At 38.2% G+C, this 14,611-nt stretch overlaps 1 protein-coding gene across 1 annotated transcript in view; it reads right to left on the minus strand.

Annotated features, from left to right (window-relative positions):
* The window catches only part of THSD7B (thrombospondin type 1 domain containing 7B), a 568,622-nt gene that overhangs the window by 35,813 nt on the left and 518,198 nt on the right, over nt 1-14,611 (minus strand). The window contains exons 17-19 of the mRNA XM_046018222.1: nt 7,732-7,873; nt 5,203-5,318; nt 2,980-3,097 (exon numbers count right to left, since the gene is read on the minus strand). Of these exons, the coding sequence (XP_045874178.1) occupies nt 2,980-3,097; nt 5,203-5,318; nt 7,732-7,873 (376 nt within the window). The remainder of the gene's footprint in view (nt 1-2,979; nt 3,098-5,202; nt 5,319-7,731; nt 7,874-14,611) is intronic.

The following is a 14,611-nucleotide window of genomic DNA, read 5'->3' on the forward strand; positions in this document are numbered from 1 at the left end:
TGCTCCACATAAGGAAAAGTAGCACACACTCAAGGATGACTGAAATACACTGTATGAGAGCAGACAGAGCCAATGTATCAGGAGAGGTGACGGGCATAGAGAGGCAGGCATGGGTGAGATCCCACAGGTCCTGGTTTACAGTAAAGGACTTCACCCTTTCTCTACTTTTCCATGCTACCCTTCACCACTGTAAAAGAGACCCCTCCCAGAAACCCATAAGGATGAGACTACTGTGTTTATAGCTGTGGAATACCCAGGATGAGTCACTGCTAGAGAAGGAGCAACCAGTTGTTCTGACAAAAGACATCACTAATGTGAAAACCACCTCTCATTTGTTTGAGTCCGTAGTGAACTCATCAACATACAGTATTGCATCTTTGCTGGTTTATTGTCTACTGTCCAACTACATTGTAAGCTCCATGAGAAGAGGCAAGTGTCTACCTCCACCCACTGCTTCTCACCAACACATTCAATGAAAACCGGCACACGGGTATTTGTTTAATGGATTTAAAAGTCCGTAAGAAAACAACTGTTCAGATTTGCACTTAAGGGGTGCCTGGGTGGCTCAGTGGGTTAGAGCCTCTGCCTTCGACTCAGGTCGTGATCCCAGGGTCCTGGGATCGAGCCCCAAATTGGGCTTTCTGCTCAGCGGGGAGCCTGCCTCTCTCTCTCTTTCTCTGCCTGCCTCTCTGCCTACTTGTGATCTCTCTCGAATAAATAAATAAAATCTTTAAAAAAAATAAAAATACACTTAGGCTGTGACTGTAACAGGTGGGTTTTAAGTGGGGTAAAAGGATAGAAATGAGGTTGGGAGACAGAGTGCCTAAGTCTATCGAATAATCCTTAAAAGATCCTAGGGAGTCTCTGATGACCCTCTCCACTACTGGGAGCTACGAAGATGGAGATGGAAATTAACATACAGTGTAAATGCCCATGATGTGTCAGTTACTGTAGTAGGTGTTTATATACTTCATATTATTTAATTCTCCAACCAAAAACACCTCCAGTATGCATGAATTCTATTTTATAGATAAAGAAGCTGAGACTCAGATTAAGTAATTTCCCTAAACATCTCCAACTTGAACCTAGATTAACCCAAAGTTTAAGTGGATGCCCAACTGGAGACTATACCATGCTGCCAATCAGAATATTTGAGTGAGGAACAGTCAATCACTGAAATCTTCAGATTTTCCATTTGGTTTCCTGAGGTTCTTTACAGGCTCTCAATCGCACAGAAAATGGCATGTTGCCACTGGACTTGTGACTCTCATATTTTCATTGTGAATAATGCTCTTTGCAGAAATAGTTTTCAATTTCCTTAGCCACATTTTTCCTAGCACAGATCCTGACTACTGTTTTCAGCTCTGCCCTCTCCAAAATCTGAGAGCTGAGTTCACACATGGGCCCTTTTCCATGCTGCATCTTGCCCCAGTTCCTCAGATAATCCCAACTGAGGCAGAGAATTATCTGTAACTCCAGCAACTCATTTGGAGGTAGCTTAGAAATGAGCCTATGTTCTAGTGCCAGTAGTTCAGTCACTTCTAGAAATTTGTCCTAAATATTTTTGTTTGGCAATCACGTCCAGGTCTTGGTGTATCTTCCTCCCATTTTGATTCCATGATTCCTGAAACTTGAAATTCTTCCCTTCTCCTCTGCTTAGTGCCTAACCATACAACAAGAGTTTTGCATATCTACCTTGCAATAAGCTAGAATCTTTTTCAGAACCACAGTCCTATTCTAAACCACAGGTCCATGCTTTCCAATTATTTTCTTGAGCTCTTTTCCAGGGACAAGGTCTTGGACCCCACTTTAGTCTGGTGCTGGAGTGCTACCTATATATCCATTTGCCTAGCTTCTGAGTATCAGTTGCCTTTCCTTGCTATTGTATATCATTTGTCCACTGAGGTCCTAGAAACTTGTGGTAATGGTTTCTATCTGCTCACTACAGATTTATACTCCTTTTCTTCCATAGTGAACACTATTTCTGAGAAGTGACTGGCCATCTAGAAACTACATTTGCTGCCTGACCATCCTGCATTGAGTCGGAACATGGCACTAAATTTTGTATAATATAGATGGAAGGGATGTACGCTACTTGCAAAGTGGCCCATCAAACCCTGCATAGAGCCACTGGAAGGCACCCTCCAGAGACAACTGGTTATGTTACAGTGGTAGATCCTCTTCAACCTGTGCTCTTGCCTGACTTTTCTAAAGTGCAAACAACCCTTTTATATGAGTGGAAAAGTAGTCTCTAGTTTGGTATATTAAGCTATTTTGATTTGGGGATTTGTCTGACACAAAATTACTTACAAAAGACATACTTATTCCAAAAACTATGAAGGCCAGTATTTTTTGTTTGTTGAGTGTATGACCTTTTTTTTTTTTTTAAGAAGGGGGTAGCTAGCTGGAGAGAGGGGGACAGAGAGAATCTTAAGTAGGCTCCACACCCAGCACAGAACCCTGAGATCATGACCTGAGCCAAACTCAAGATTTGGATGCTTAACTGACTGAGCTACCCAGGTACCTTGAATTTATGACCTTTTGACAAAACACTGTCCCACTGGGCTACCAGCTCTTTTGGTGTCTGCCACTGTGGCCAGGTCAGGTTTACAACCTCTACCTTGACGGAAAGGACTGATACAAAGCAAGTTCTATCTCTCTTCCCCTCTGGGTCAGCCTCACACTGCCTCCACCAACTGGCCAACATGCCTTATGCCCATTTGTCAAGCTATGGCATCCAGAAAGGTATTTAAAAACCAAACTATTGGGCACCTAGTTGGCTCAGTTGGTGAAGCAACCGACTCTTGATCTCAGCTTGGGTCTTGATCTCAGGGTTGTGAGGTTCAAGCCGCATATTTGGCTCCACACTGGGCAAGGAGCCTACTTTAAAAAACTAAAATTAAAAAATCATCATCATCATCATCATCCTCCTCCTCCTCCAAAGTGTTTACTGGGGACAAACACAGGGAACCCAAATACCTCCATGGCCACAGGTCTTTGAACATTCAGTCCATGCTGTCCACCCCGAGAGCTGACAGTTGACCGCACATTCCACCAGGCAGTGAATGCTCATTCTCTGAGGCTTCTCCAAGTTACGCTGCAGATGGAAATAAAATATGATTTGAATGCAGAAATACTATCACTCTCCTATCAAGTCACCTTTCATGGGAAAAACTTTATTCTATGATAATAATCTTTCTATGTCTTTGTATGGAAAAATATCTTTTTTATATAAACTAGTGGCAGTTTTAGAAAATGGTTGTCCTAACTTCACAGAATAGAAGTTTGTTGGCCCAAATTTCTTTTTTAAAAAATCCTCAACTATAGAATAGACCTGCAGTTAGGGTACTGGGAAAGCAGACAGTTATAGGACACATCCTCGCTCAGCAAACACAGAAGCAGGAGGACGCCGTGCTGTTAAATTCAGGTACCTCGCACTTCTGGACGGGCCAAGAGTACAAAGAGATCACAAAATGAACAGTTATCCAGGCTAAAAGTAAATAAATAAATAAATAAGAACAAAAACAGAATTAACAACCCAAATGTGCTCATTAAATAACTCATATTAGGTTGAAAACATAACCTAATACTCTAAATCACGAAAAAAAATGGTGGTATAGTTTATTTTCCTTTTAGCCTTTCTTAAACCAGCATGGAGGCAAAATCAATAGATTTTTTTTAATGGCCAAACTAGAAGAGATCTTCTTGAAGGAAAATAAGTCATCTAAGAAATACAGAAAGGATAATGAAAAATCCTGCTACAGAAATCACAGACTGTGTGCTTATTTAGGAAAACTCTGACATTCAACACATGTTAAATGTTAGCAATGTCCACACCAAGCTAAAATGGATGATTAACATGATTACGTGCTGCATAGGCAATAGAGAAATTACTACATAGGATCTTCAATCTATTTGAGATATATGGATACTCTAGATAGGTTATAATTTGGGACTTCTTTAAACTAATATTATTTAAATATTTATGGAACATATGGTATTCAAAAAGCAGAGAAACTGATTTTTCTATTACTGAGTAGTTTATATTTTACTTTGTATCAAAAGAAAAGATTTATTACATACACCAAATGTAAGGATTTTTAACTTATTCGGAATTGCTGTAGATTGGTGATTTATTTTTCCTGAAGCAGACAACTTTTGGAGAAACAGGTTAAATGAAATGTTAAAATCAAGCATTTGTGAATAGAACTCTGCCCTGTCTTAACCAGTTTTAGAATTTCACCAAATAGGACATCCAATTTTGGATGGCTTGGTCTCGGGGTTATTGTCTATGGCTGTCCTGTTGGTTTAGAGAGCTGTTTTTATACTACTTAATAGGAGAATACTTCAGTCAGGATAGGGGAGAAGAGTTTGGTTTTGATTTTAATTCCACTTGTGGACTCCACCTGTGTCAGGAGAAATGGGACCAGTTTTCATTTTTCCAGTTTGTTTAGGAAGCCCCTGTGGAAGCCTGAGTTAACTGACCTTGTATTTTCAAATTATTCCAAAGACTGTGTTGGTGATTCTACCAGTATGAGGGAACATGGTCATCCTTATTTCTATTAAACTGTCCCCATAGAGATTTTAAAATGCAACTTCTTTGGAACAGGTTTGACTACAGCTTTTGCCCAAGCTCTACATAGTTTATCATAGGAAAGAAAGGAAATGTAACATTATAAAAATTCAGAACCCACTAACTGGAACTTGGCAGGGAGGCATTTTAACTTAGGTTGAGAAGAAAAATACAACTGTGCTACTTATCTAGCCATCATTTGCTAAACGAATGAACAGCACATTCTAATAACAAGTGTCAGTGTTCATCTTATATGCAAGGCACAGTATTCATATATGCAAATGAATTACCAGCCTAATACAGAGTCCTATCTAAACATTCAAGTCACCGGATGCGAGTAGTTTGTTACTAAGCAAGTACATCTATATACATTCTTGAAAGTAATAACAGTAATTTTTTAATGAGTCCTTCTCCTCAAGGCAAAAGGACCTTTCCCAGTCATTTTTGATCAAGTTCAAACTAATGAGGTATAACTGCCCCATACCAGTTCCCTCTTACTCTAACTGAACTGAAGCTTCAAGAAGCTTCAAGAAGGAATCGGGTTGTCTTTTATATTAAGCATCAAGGTTGCAGCCTAATACTAAGAAACACAAAGCCTCGAATGTGAAATACAAATATAGACCCATTACCTGCTCACACTGGTCCACACCAACTGGCTTGCCATCACTGCGCACACAGCTCAGAAGGCGGGTCCTGACACCTCGCCCACAGGTGGCATTTTCACTCAGCTGGCATGTGCTCCACTCTACAGGTAGAGGATCACCACAATGAATTTCAGAATTATGGTCATGCGAGCAAAATACAACAAACCTTTGATTATTTGCATTGGTGGGGGAGGACAGTGTATGTATATCTATATACGTGTAACCCTAAAATCATTTGCAGCTGGCTTCAGAAAGCACCTGCAATTCTTTTATTGCAAAACGAATAAGCAACCAAATAAAAGTGTGTTACCTTCCTAAGTTTGCTTTCTAAAAGTAAAGAACTGAATGGTTTGTCAGAGACAATGTCCTTGTTGACTGGAGAGGATGGGAAAGACACTAACTAGGATGGTAAAGGAAAACTAGTTTGGAATCCTCAGTTTGTGGGTGAAAACTGAAAGAAAAGGAACCCAGAAAAAATGCTACTGTTTGATGTAACTTGAAAATATTTTCAAGGAATAAATCCAATAATTTAAACCATTTCATACATCAGTACAGTGGCACTGTACTGTGCCTCAGAAAGGAAAGAGAGATACCTCAGGACTATATGCTTATTACAAAAAATCTACTTTTTTCAAATTATTCTCTCATGAGGGAAGATTTTTATAGATTTGAATAGTTGCATTATAAATCAGATAACGGAGTTTGAATGAATTACCCCGTAATTAATCTGATTATTTTTTTAAAAGATTTATTTATTTACTTGTCAGAGAGGGGGTGGGAAAAGGGAAAGGGAGAGAAAGAGAGAGCCCACAAGCAGGTGGAGTGGCAGGAAGAGAAGTAGATTCCCTGCTGAGCAGGGAGCCCGATGTGGGGTTTGATCCCAGGACCCTGGATCATGACCTGAGCTGAAGGCAGAGGCTTAACCGACTGAGCCACCCAGGTGTTCCAATTAATCTGATTCTTAAACAAAACAAAACAATACAAAAACGAAAAAAAACTCTTACTTTGGTGTAGTTACAAAGAATGCTCTTTGATGATAAAACATTGAGAACCTCTTTAAATACATTTTCAGGGGTGCCTGGGTGGCTCAGTGGGTTAAGCCTCTGCTTTCGGCTCGGGTCATGATCTCAGGGTCCTGAGCTTGAGCCCTGCATCGGGATCTCTGATTGGTGGGGAGCCTCCTTCCCCCCTCTCTCTGCCTGCTGCTCTGCCTACTTGTGATCTCTCTGTCAAATAAATAAAATCTTTTAAAAAATACATTTTCAATGCTTGATAAGTGATCTATGATTTTAACAGGAATAGTAAGCCCATGTGTAATAAAATCAGTATTTTATTTTATTAGAGAGAGAGAGAGAATGCAAGCTGGCACAAGCGCTTGTATGCAAATGGGGGAGGGGCAAAGGGAGGAGGGAGAAGCAGTTTCTCTGCTGAGCCCAGAGTCCCACACAAGGGCCAATCTCACGACCCTAAGATCACAACCTGAGTCAAAATCAAGAGTTGGTTGCTTAACTGGCTGAGCCCTCCAGGCACCCCATAAAATCAGTATTTTAAAGACACGTTCCTCTAGTATCACAAATTATACTGTATTTCTGAAAAATTACTACACAAATCAAGCATCTGAAGCACCTTTAGCTAAAGAAAAAGGACAAATACACTAAGTCATCTTTCACCAATAAGGACAATCAAATGGGCCCCTAGAATTCCCTATAAAGTTTTCTACGTGAGAAATCTCAGTCGTGCCAGTGTGACCTCAGTGGGGAACCGGTTTCACAAGAGGTTCTTGTGCTGCTTTGCCTCTGCCGGCATGTCATGGTTTGGTGATTAGTAATGAATTCAGCGCTGATACTTATCACGGCTCCACATTTGGTGGTATTTTGTATATCTGCTCCTGCAGGTGATGACAGGCAGCAACCAAGGCAACTAAACAGACTGTGGTATTAGCCACTGTGGTGCCCACACCTGAACAGTGGCTGAATAATGAGGGGGGATGGGATTCCCAGTGCCTCTAAAACACCCCTGTCCACTCAGGTCTACCACTTGTCCTCACTGAGACCCAGAGAGCAAAGTACGTCACAAGCTTGAACTTCTTGAAATAATAAAGGCCATAGAAGGGCTAAATTCTATGACAGCATGACTACATTCCTCCCTAAATGGTAAATTATCCCCTGCTGCATATTTTTCTTGTTTTGGTTTATCATGGCTTAATTCAGCTCTATTCTGAAACTTTACCAAGTCTTTCTAAGCATCTTGAAATTCACAGATTCCAGGTGGCTTTGCTGAATCTACATGCCAAGAGTGGGCATTTCTTTTGTGAAGGGACACTGGAAATGGCAAATCCTCAGCTTTTCATGCAATATGTTCTCACACTCTACTGTCAGACCTTAATCCCAAGAATGAAAACACACACACACACACACACACACACACACACACTCTCTCTCTCTCTCTCTCTCTCCCATTAGTCAACGTGTCAGTGTTCAGGGGAAATGGCATTGCTGTGGATTTCAACTGTACCTGTTAGATTGTACTGGAACTGGAAGCAATTTTCATTGAGGAGGCAAGGGCGCACCTGTGAGTCTTCAGCACATGTCCTTGAATTCAGTGAGGGTCTTAGCAGATGGCGGGTTCTTCTCTGCGTTGAGTGAGGATCACATGACTGTGAAAACCAAAGAGCAGGCAGAGTTAGAATGGACCCAGAGTTAGTTGGCAAATTATATATGATTATCTGTATATGTGGAGCCACATGTGTAACAGCTACGGGGAAGAGAAACTGAGCTGTTAAACATAATATTTAGAAACTAAAACCATTTAGTGATTCACTATACATCGTTTTTTGTTTTACCCACCTGACAGCTCTTTCTTTTTCTATGTCATGGTGACGGCTACTTTTCTATCTTCCATGTAGAATTAGGCACACAGACACTACTTTCATCAATTTAACACTTTCTATGCTCTCAAATAGACTGCCACATAGCAAGAGATAAGTGCATTTTGAATGCTTAAATGAATGAAAAAAGGAAGACCAAGTCCCTTTGCCCTCAGATAGTCTAGCCCAATAGAAATAACTACACAGAACATTTTAATGAGAAAATCATTTTTAAAACCCCAAAACAGGTATATAAAGAGAATTATAAAATCATTATTGCCAATATGCCAGAACTCCTCTTATTTGGGAGGCCCTCTGACCCACAGGGGATGAGCCCCTGCCTGTCATACTGACCTTTCCACAAAATCAGTGTATAAATGTGAACTTCAAACACCTCCCGCAACTATCACTTTGCCTATGGGTCCTCTTCTAGTTTCAGTTCACATAATTCCCTTGAGCCAGGTAAACCTGTCTGCCACATTTCATCTAGCTGCTCTACCCATGGTGAACCTTTAAGCTCCCCCTACTAGAATAATCTTTCAATTGTCCTAAATCCTACCTTCCCACACCCCTTCAGAACTCTAATAAAGGCTTTATTGACACTCCTTTTAATAAAGATAAATTTTTCTCTTCCTTCCTGAGCAACTCTCTACCCGTGTTCAGGAATTACTGTATAGGATTTGTTTCTGAACACATACACATACCCATACACTTAAACGCTGCACCTGCCCTTATGATATTGCCATTCTTTATTACCCTGGCTCCTTTCTTTCTTTATAAATTCTTTGAGGGCATGATAGATCATGGTTTCTACTTCCCATGTCAATCTCTAAAAATATTGGTATGTAAAATACATAATTTTACTAAAATTATGTATTTTAGTAAATAAATACTAAATTACTAAATACTAAATACTAAAAAATTACTAGTAATTGTTCACTAAATACCACTAAGTAGGTCATAACAACACAATTCTAGACCCCAAATTTAAAGAGGCAAGAGATACTTCAATCACAGGAGAAATAAAAGCCTTTGAATTAAGGTCACTAAAGTCATAATTTCTATATTGGGATATTTTATTTATTTTTATTCCTTTTAGTTTTCCAATATTATAGCAAGAACACAACCTGTAAACTGGATCTTGGTTGTTAATCAAAATGATAATATTGGATTGCACTGAAATATGCAAAAAAAAGCCACAAAATTTTCTGCTAATTTTAAATATTTAGTAGAGCCCCTGAAACACATTTTTTATGCGTGTGACTTTATAGTTCGATAATCTGTCAATATTCTTAAACTAATTTTACATTTTAATTGTATCAGATTGTCTTTAGATGGGCCAGTGAAACCTGGTAATTATAGTTAATTATCTGCAAATGAATCCCATGCTAAATCCTTACCAATAATTTATTATTAGTTCACCAATTAGTTTGATTGTTTGGTCTCATAAGAAGGAATAAGAACTTAAATGATTTGCCAATGAAAGAAAAATGAAGGTATCTAGGTAGATATCCCTGATTAGTGTTCTACTGATTTGCTACCTTAAAAAAAAAAAATCAATTGATGTTGGAACGAAATGAGTAAGTGTTAGGATTTATGTACCTGCTTAGTCTAAGCCATCAAATAAAGCAAAAAGAAAATAACACATGCACACATCAAATCATTATGTCACCTTGAACAATTATGTAGTCTAAATCTTAGCTCCTCATCTAAACCTGAGTGAAAAGAGGTCATGAATGTAACTTGATGAGATTTGGGAATTTCTTCCCTTAGACCTCATAGTCTATTAGTCTATAATTCTGCTGGGTGTGGCTTTAAAATAATCCGTTGCGGGCACCTGGGTGGTTCAGTCAGTTAAGCATCTGCCTTTGATTTGGGTCATGATCCCAGAGTCCTGGGATCAAGTCCTGTGTCAGGCTCCCTGCTCACCAGGGAGTCTGCTTCTCCCTCTCCTCCTGCCCCCCCCCTACTCTGGCTGTGTTCTCTTTCCCTCTCTAATAAATAAAATATTTTAAAAATATTCAGTTGAGCATAATCATTCACAATCATGTAGACCTTGGTAATTACTTTCTAGAAATAAGTATATTGAAAACCAACACTGCAGCTAACTCTTCTACGAATGCCTATACTTATAGTACTATTGTAAAAAGTTACTAAACTTACTTTACTAAAGTTTACTTTACTAAACTTTAAATAGACAGGGGAAAGTGTGGATGACTGGAGTCCACAAACATAATCCAATGTAATCTTAGGCAATATTTTTATGTTCCACTTTTTAAAAAAATGCCCTAGCAACTGCTAACAAGTGATAGATAGGTTAGTGTTTTCTCCTTATTTCTTTCTATTGGCAGTTTATAGGAAGTTCATAAAATAATGACTTGGTCACAAGGAAGAAGGGAGTGGAGCTAAATAAAAAAGAATGGTAAAGGAGGCTTATGTCTGGATGATTTCTTTATTGGATCAAGACTCCTCAAATACAAACCTGGATCTCCTCTTCTCTAGGGTATTTATATAAAGACATATTGTCAATTTCCTAAATGAAGTGAGAAAGTGATGTGTGGATAACTAACCCAAAGTCAACTTTGGATCAATTTTAGTGTAAAGATCAAGGTTATACAGCTAAAGTTTATTTGCTAGTGAAAGAGATGACCAATAAGAACCAGTTAGTCTTTGGTAAATAAGCCCCCTTTATGAGACTAGATTTTCTAACTTATTACCTTTGAAAACCAGCACTTACTTTAAAGTTCAGTCCTTTCTTATGACATTGTGCTTTCATACCTTTCATTCTCTCCACCAATAGGGCCTTTACCCTTGGACCTAACCTGAATATTGGTATTCAACTGTCAAAATTAAATCAGATATCCCATCTGAGAACCTTCAGTGACTCCCCTGCACCCATAAAAATGGAATATCGTCATTTAGTCCACATTTCCCATTGCACTTGTATATGTATCAATGTGTGTGCATTCTTTCCCATGGGCTATTTGAAGAGAGTCCATGTCTTAATTTTCTGGGATACTTGTCCCAAGTTTGGCATAAAGAATGTAAATAATAAATACTTGCTATGTGGGATAATTTGGTTCTTCTGAGGCAATAAGATGATATTTCTAAGCTACCATTAGTAGACAATGGTCAACCCTGGACTATGATCATATTGCCAAAATGTAAGGATTCCCCATATATCTGTATATCGGATAAAAAGAGAATGTAATCTTTTTTCTAATTTTCACACATTTTCTATAAATTCTAGATGACAATTCACAAAATAATAGCATTGATCATTAACTTAATAAAACATATCAACAAATGAGTTTTTATTTACCCAGATAAAGGATGACAGTTAATGTAGATATTTTAAAGAAACCCAAATAAGAATGTACAATTTGATATTTTTCTAATACTTAGCTACTAACAAACACCATTTGATAAAACCGCACATAAACCCAGGTATATGTGCATTTTAGTCACTCAGCATACTTCCTATCTGGAGATGAGCATAATTCCAAGGTCTGGCCTTGTCAACTCCCACAAGATATAGAAAATGCATACTTTTTGTCATTATAGAATTTATTTGATCATTCTGAGATAGTCTCTCCTTCATTTCATTGATTAGTCCCACTGAGAGAAGCTAGAAGACTATTTTTCTCCACATCTCTCATGAGGCAAATATGGATATATAATGCCATTGACTTTTCTTATTTGGAAAAATGGTGTAAAAAAGATTTGCAAGATAACATTACAGTGCTTTGTAAGAAAATTTTTAATAAAATTAAATTCTGATTCTCTTTTTCCACATCCTTGCCAACACTTGTTTGTGTTTTTGATTTTAGCCATTCTGACGGGTGTGAAGTAATACTGCATTGTGGTTTTGATTTACATTTCCCTCATGCTTAGTGATGTTGAGCATATTTTTATGTGTCTATTGGCCATTTGTATGTCTTCTTTGGAAAAATGTGTTTATGTCTTGTGTCTGTTCTTTTGATTTTGTATTTTATTTTTTATTATGTTCAGTTAGTCACTGTATAGTACATAATTAGTCCTTGATGCAGTGTTCAGTGATTCATTAGTTAAGTATAACACCAAGTGCTCATCACAGCATGGGCCCTCCTCAATACCCATCACCCTGTTACCATCTCCCTCCACTCTCCTCCCCTCTGAAATCCCCAGATTGTTTCTCAGAGTCCATAGTTTCTCATGGTTCATCTCCCTCTATGATTTCTCCCCCTTTGGATATTCCTCTCTTCCCCTATGGTCCTCTGTGCTATTGTTTATGTTCTACATACAAGTGACATCATATGATAATTGTCTTTCTCTGTTTGACTTACTTCACTTAACATAATCCCCTTCACTTCCATCCATGTTGATGCAAATGGTGGGTAGGCACCATTTCTGATGGTTGGGATGGAGTAATATTCCACTGTGTATATGTACCACATCTTCTTAATCCATTCATCTGTTGAAGGGCATCTTGGCTCCTTCCATAGTTTGGCTATTGGGGTATATGTGCCCCTTCTTTTCACTATTTCTGTATCTTTGGGGTAAATACCCAGTAAGTACAATTGCTGGGTCATAGGGTAGCTCTATTCTTAACATCTTGAGGAACATCCATACTGTTTTCCAGAATGGCTATACCAACTTGCAACTTGTTCTCCTTTCTCCACATCCCCACTGGCATTTGTTTCATGTTTTGTTAATTTTTGCAATTCTAACTGGTGTAAGGCGGTATATCACTGTGGTTATGATTTGTATTTCTCTGATTGTTAGCGATGTTGAACATTTTTTCATAAAATACCCCAAATTGCCAAGGCAAGGATAAAAAACAAAAAAAAAAAAACAAAGCTGGAGGCATCATCTTGCCTGCATTTAAGTTATAATACAAAGCTATGATCACCAAGACAGCATCGTATTGGCACAAAAACAGACATAGACCAAAGGAACAGAATTGAGACTCCAGAAATGGACCCTTGGCTCTGTTGTCAACTAATCATTGACAAATCAGGAAAAATTATCCAATGGAAAAAAGACAGTCTCTTCAATAACTGGTGCTGGGAAATCTGGACAGCTACATATAGAAGAATGAAAATGGACCATTCCCTTACACCAAATACAAAGATAAACTCAGAACGGATGAAAGACCTTAATGTGAGACAAGATCCATCAAAATCTTAGAGGAGAACATAGGCAGTTAGCTCTTTGACATTGGCCATAGTATTCTTTCAAGACATGTCTCCAAAGGCGAATGAAACAAAAGCAAAAATGAACTTTTGGGACTTCATCAAAATAAAAATCTTCTGGGCGCCTGGGTGGCTCAGTGGGTTAAGCTGCTGCCTTCGGCTCAGGTCATGATCTCAGGGTCCTGGGATCAAGCCCCACATAGGGCTCTCTGCTCAGCAGGGAGCCCGCTTCCCTTCTTCTCTCTCTGCCTGCCTCTCTGCCTACTTGTGATCTCTGTCCGTCAAATAAATAAATAAAATTAAAAAAAAATTAAAAAAAATAAAAAATCTTCTGCACAGTAAAGGAAGTAGTCAACAAAACTAAGAGGCAGCCCACAGAATGGCAAAAGATATTTGCAAATGATATTACAGATAAAGGGCTGATATCCAAGATCTATAAGGAACTTCTCAAACTCAACACTCAAAAAACGAATAAAATAGTCAAAAAATGGGCAGAAGACATAAATAGACACTTCTCTCAAAAAGACATACAAATGGCCAACAGACACATGAAAAAATTGTATACATTTTTAAATTTTATTATTTGTATTTTTGGTGTTGAGTTGTCCTTTATATTTTGAGTATTAGCCCCTATCAGATATATCATTTACAAATATCTTCTCCCATTCAATAGGTTCTCTTTGTATTTTACTGGTTTTAGTAAATATGCAAAAACTTTTTATTTTGGTGTAGGCTTTTACTTTTGTTTTGTAATTTACTTTTACTTTGTTTCTGTGATGAGCATGGAGTAATGTGTAGAGTTGTTGAATCAGTATCTTGTAGACTTGAAACTGATATAACACTCTATGTTAATTATACTGGGATTAAAATAAAAATTTAAAAAATGAAACCCTGATTCTCAAAGGTTGATAAGGGATGACCAGACCTCTATAGGAGAAAAATCTGGACCTGAAGAATTGCTATTCATATCTCTTATACTTAAAAATATTCTCAAGAATTCTGAGAAGATGGTTACAGAAATGAAAAAAAAAAGTTTATCACGGTCCAATAGGAAGAGCCAAGACAGAAACATATGGATACTATGCTTTAGTAAAATTAAGTGATAAGTTATCCCCATAAACACACTATAAACAGGGAGACCAGCGACTGAAGTTGCAGCACCTATATGACATCTGTATTCAATAGCAGAAAGTAAAAAAGAAGCATCTGACATACCCAAAAACACCAAAATGGAAAATTAAACTTGAACACAGGAGGATTTTGTATACTCTAAAAGCAGGTGACCATAAGGGGGTCCATAGAGGGGTTTTGGGTGCTGATACAGTATGAGTCCAATGAACTTGTAGCATCAACA

This window comes from Meles meles, chromosome 9 (assembly GCF_922984935.1).
Source record: "Meles meles chromosome 9, mMelMel3.1 paternal haplotype, whole genome shotgun sequence".
Classification (NCBI taxonomy): domain Eukaryota; kingdom Metazoa; phylum Chordata; class Mammalia; order Carnivora; family Mustelidae; genus Meles; species Meles meles.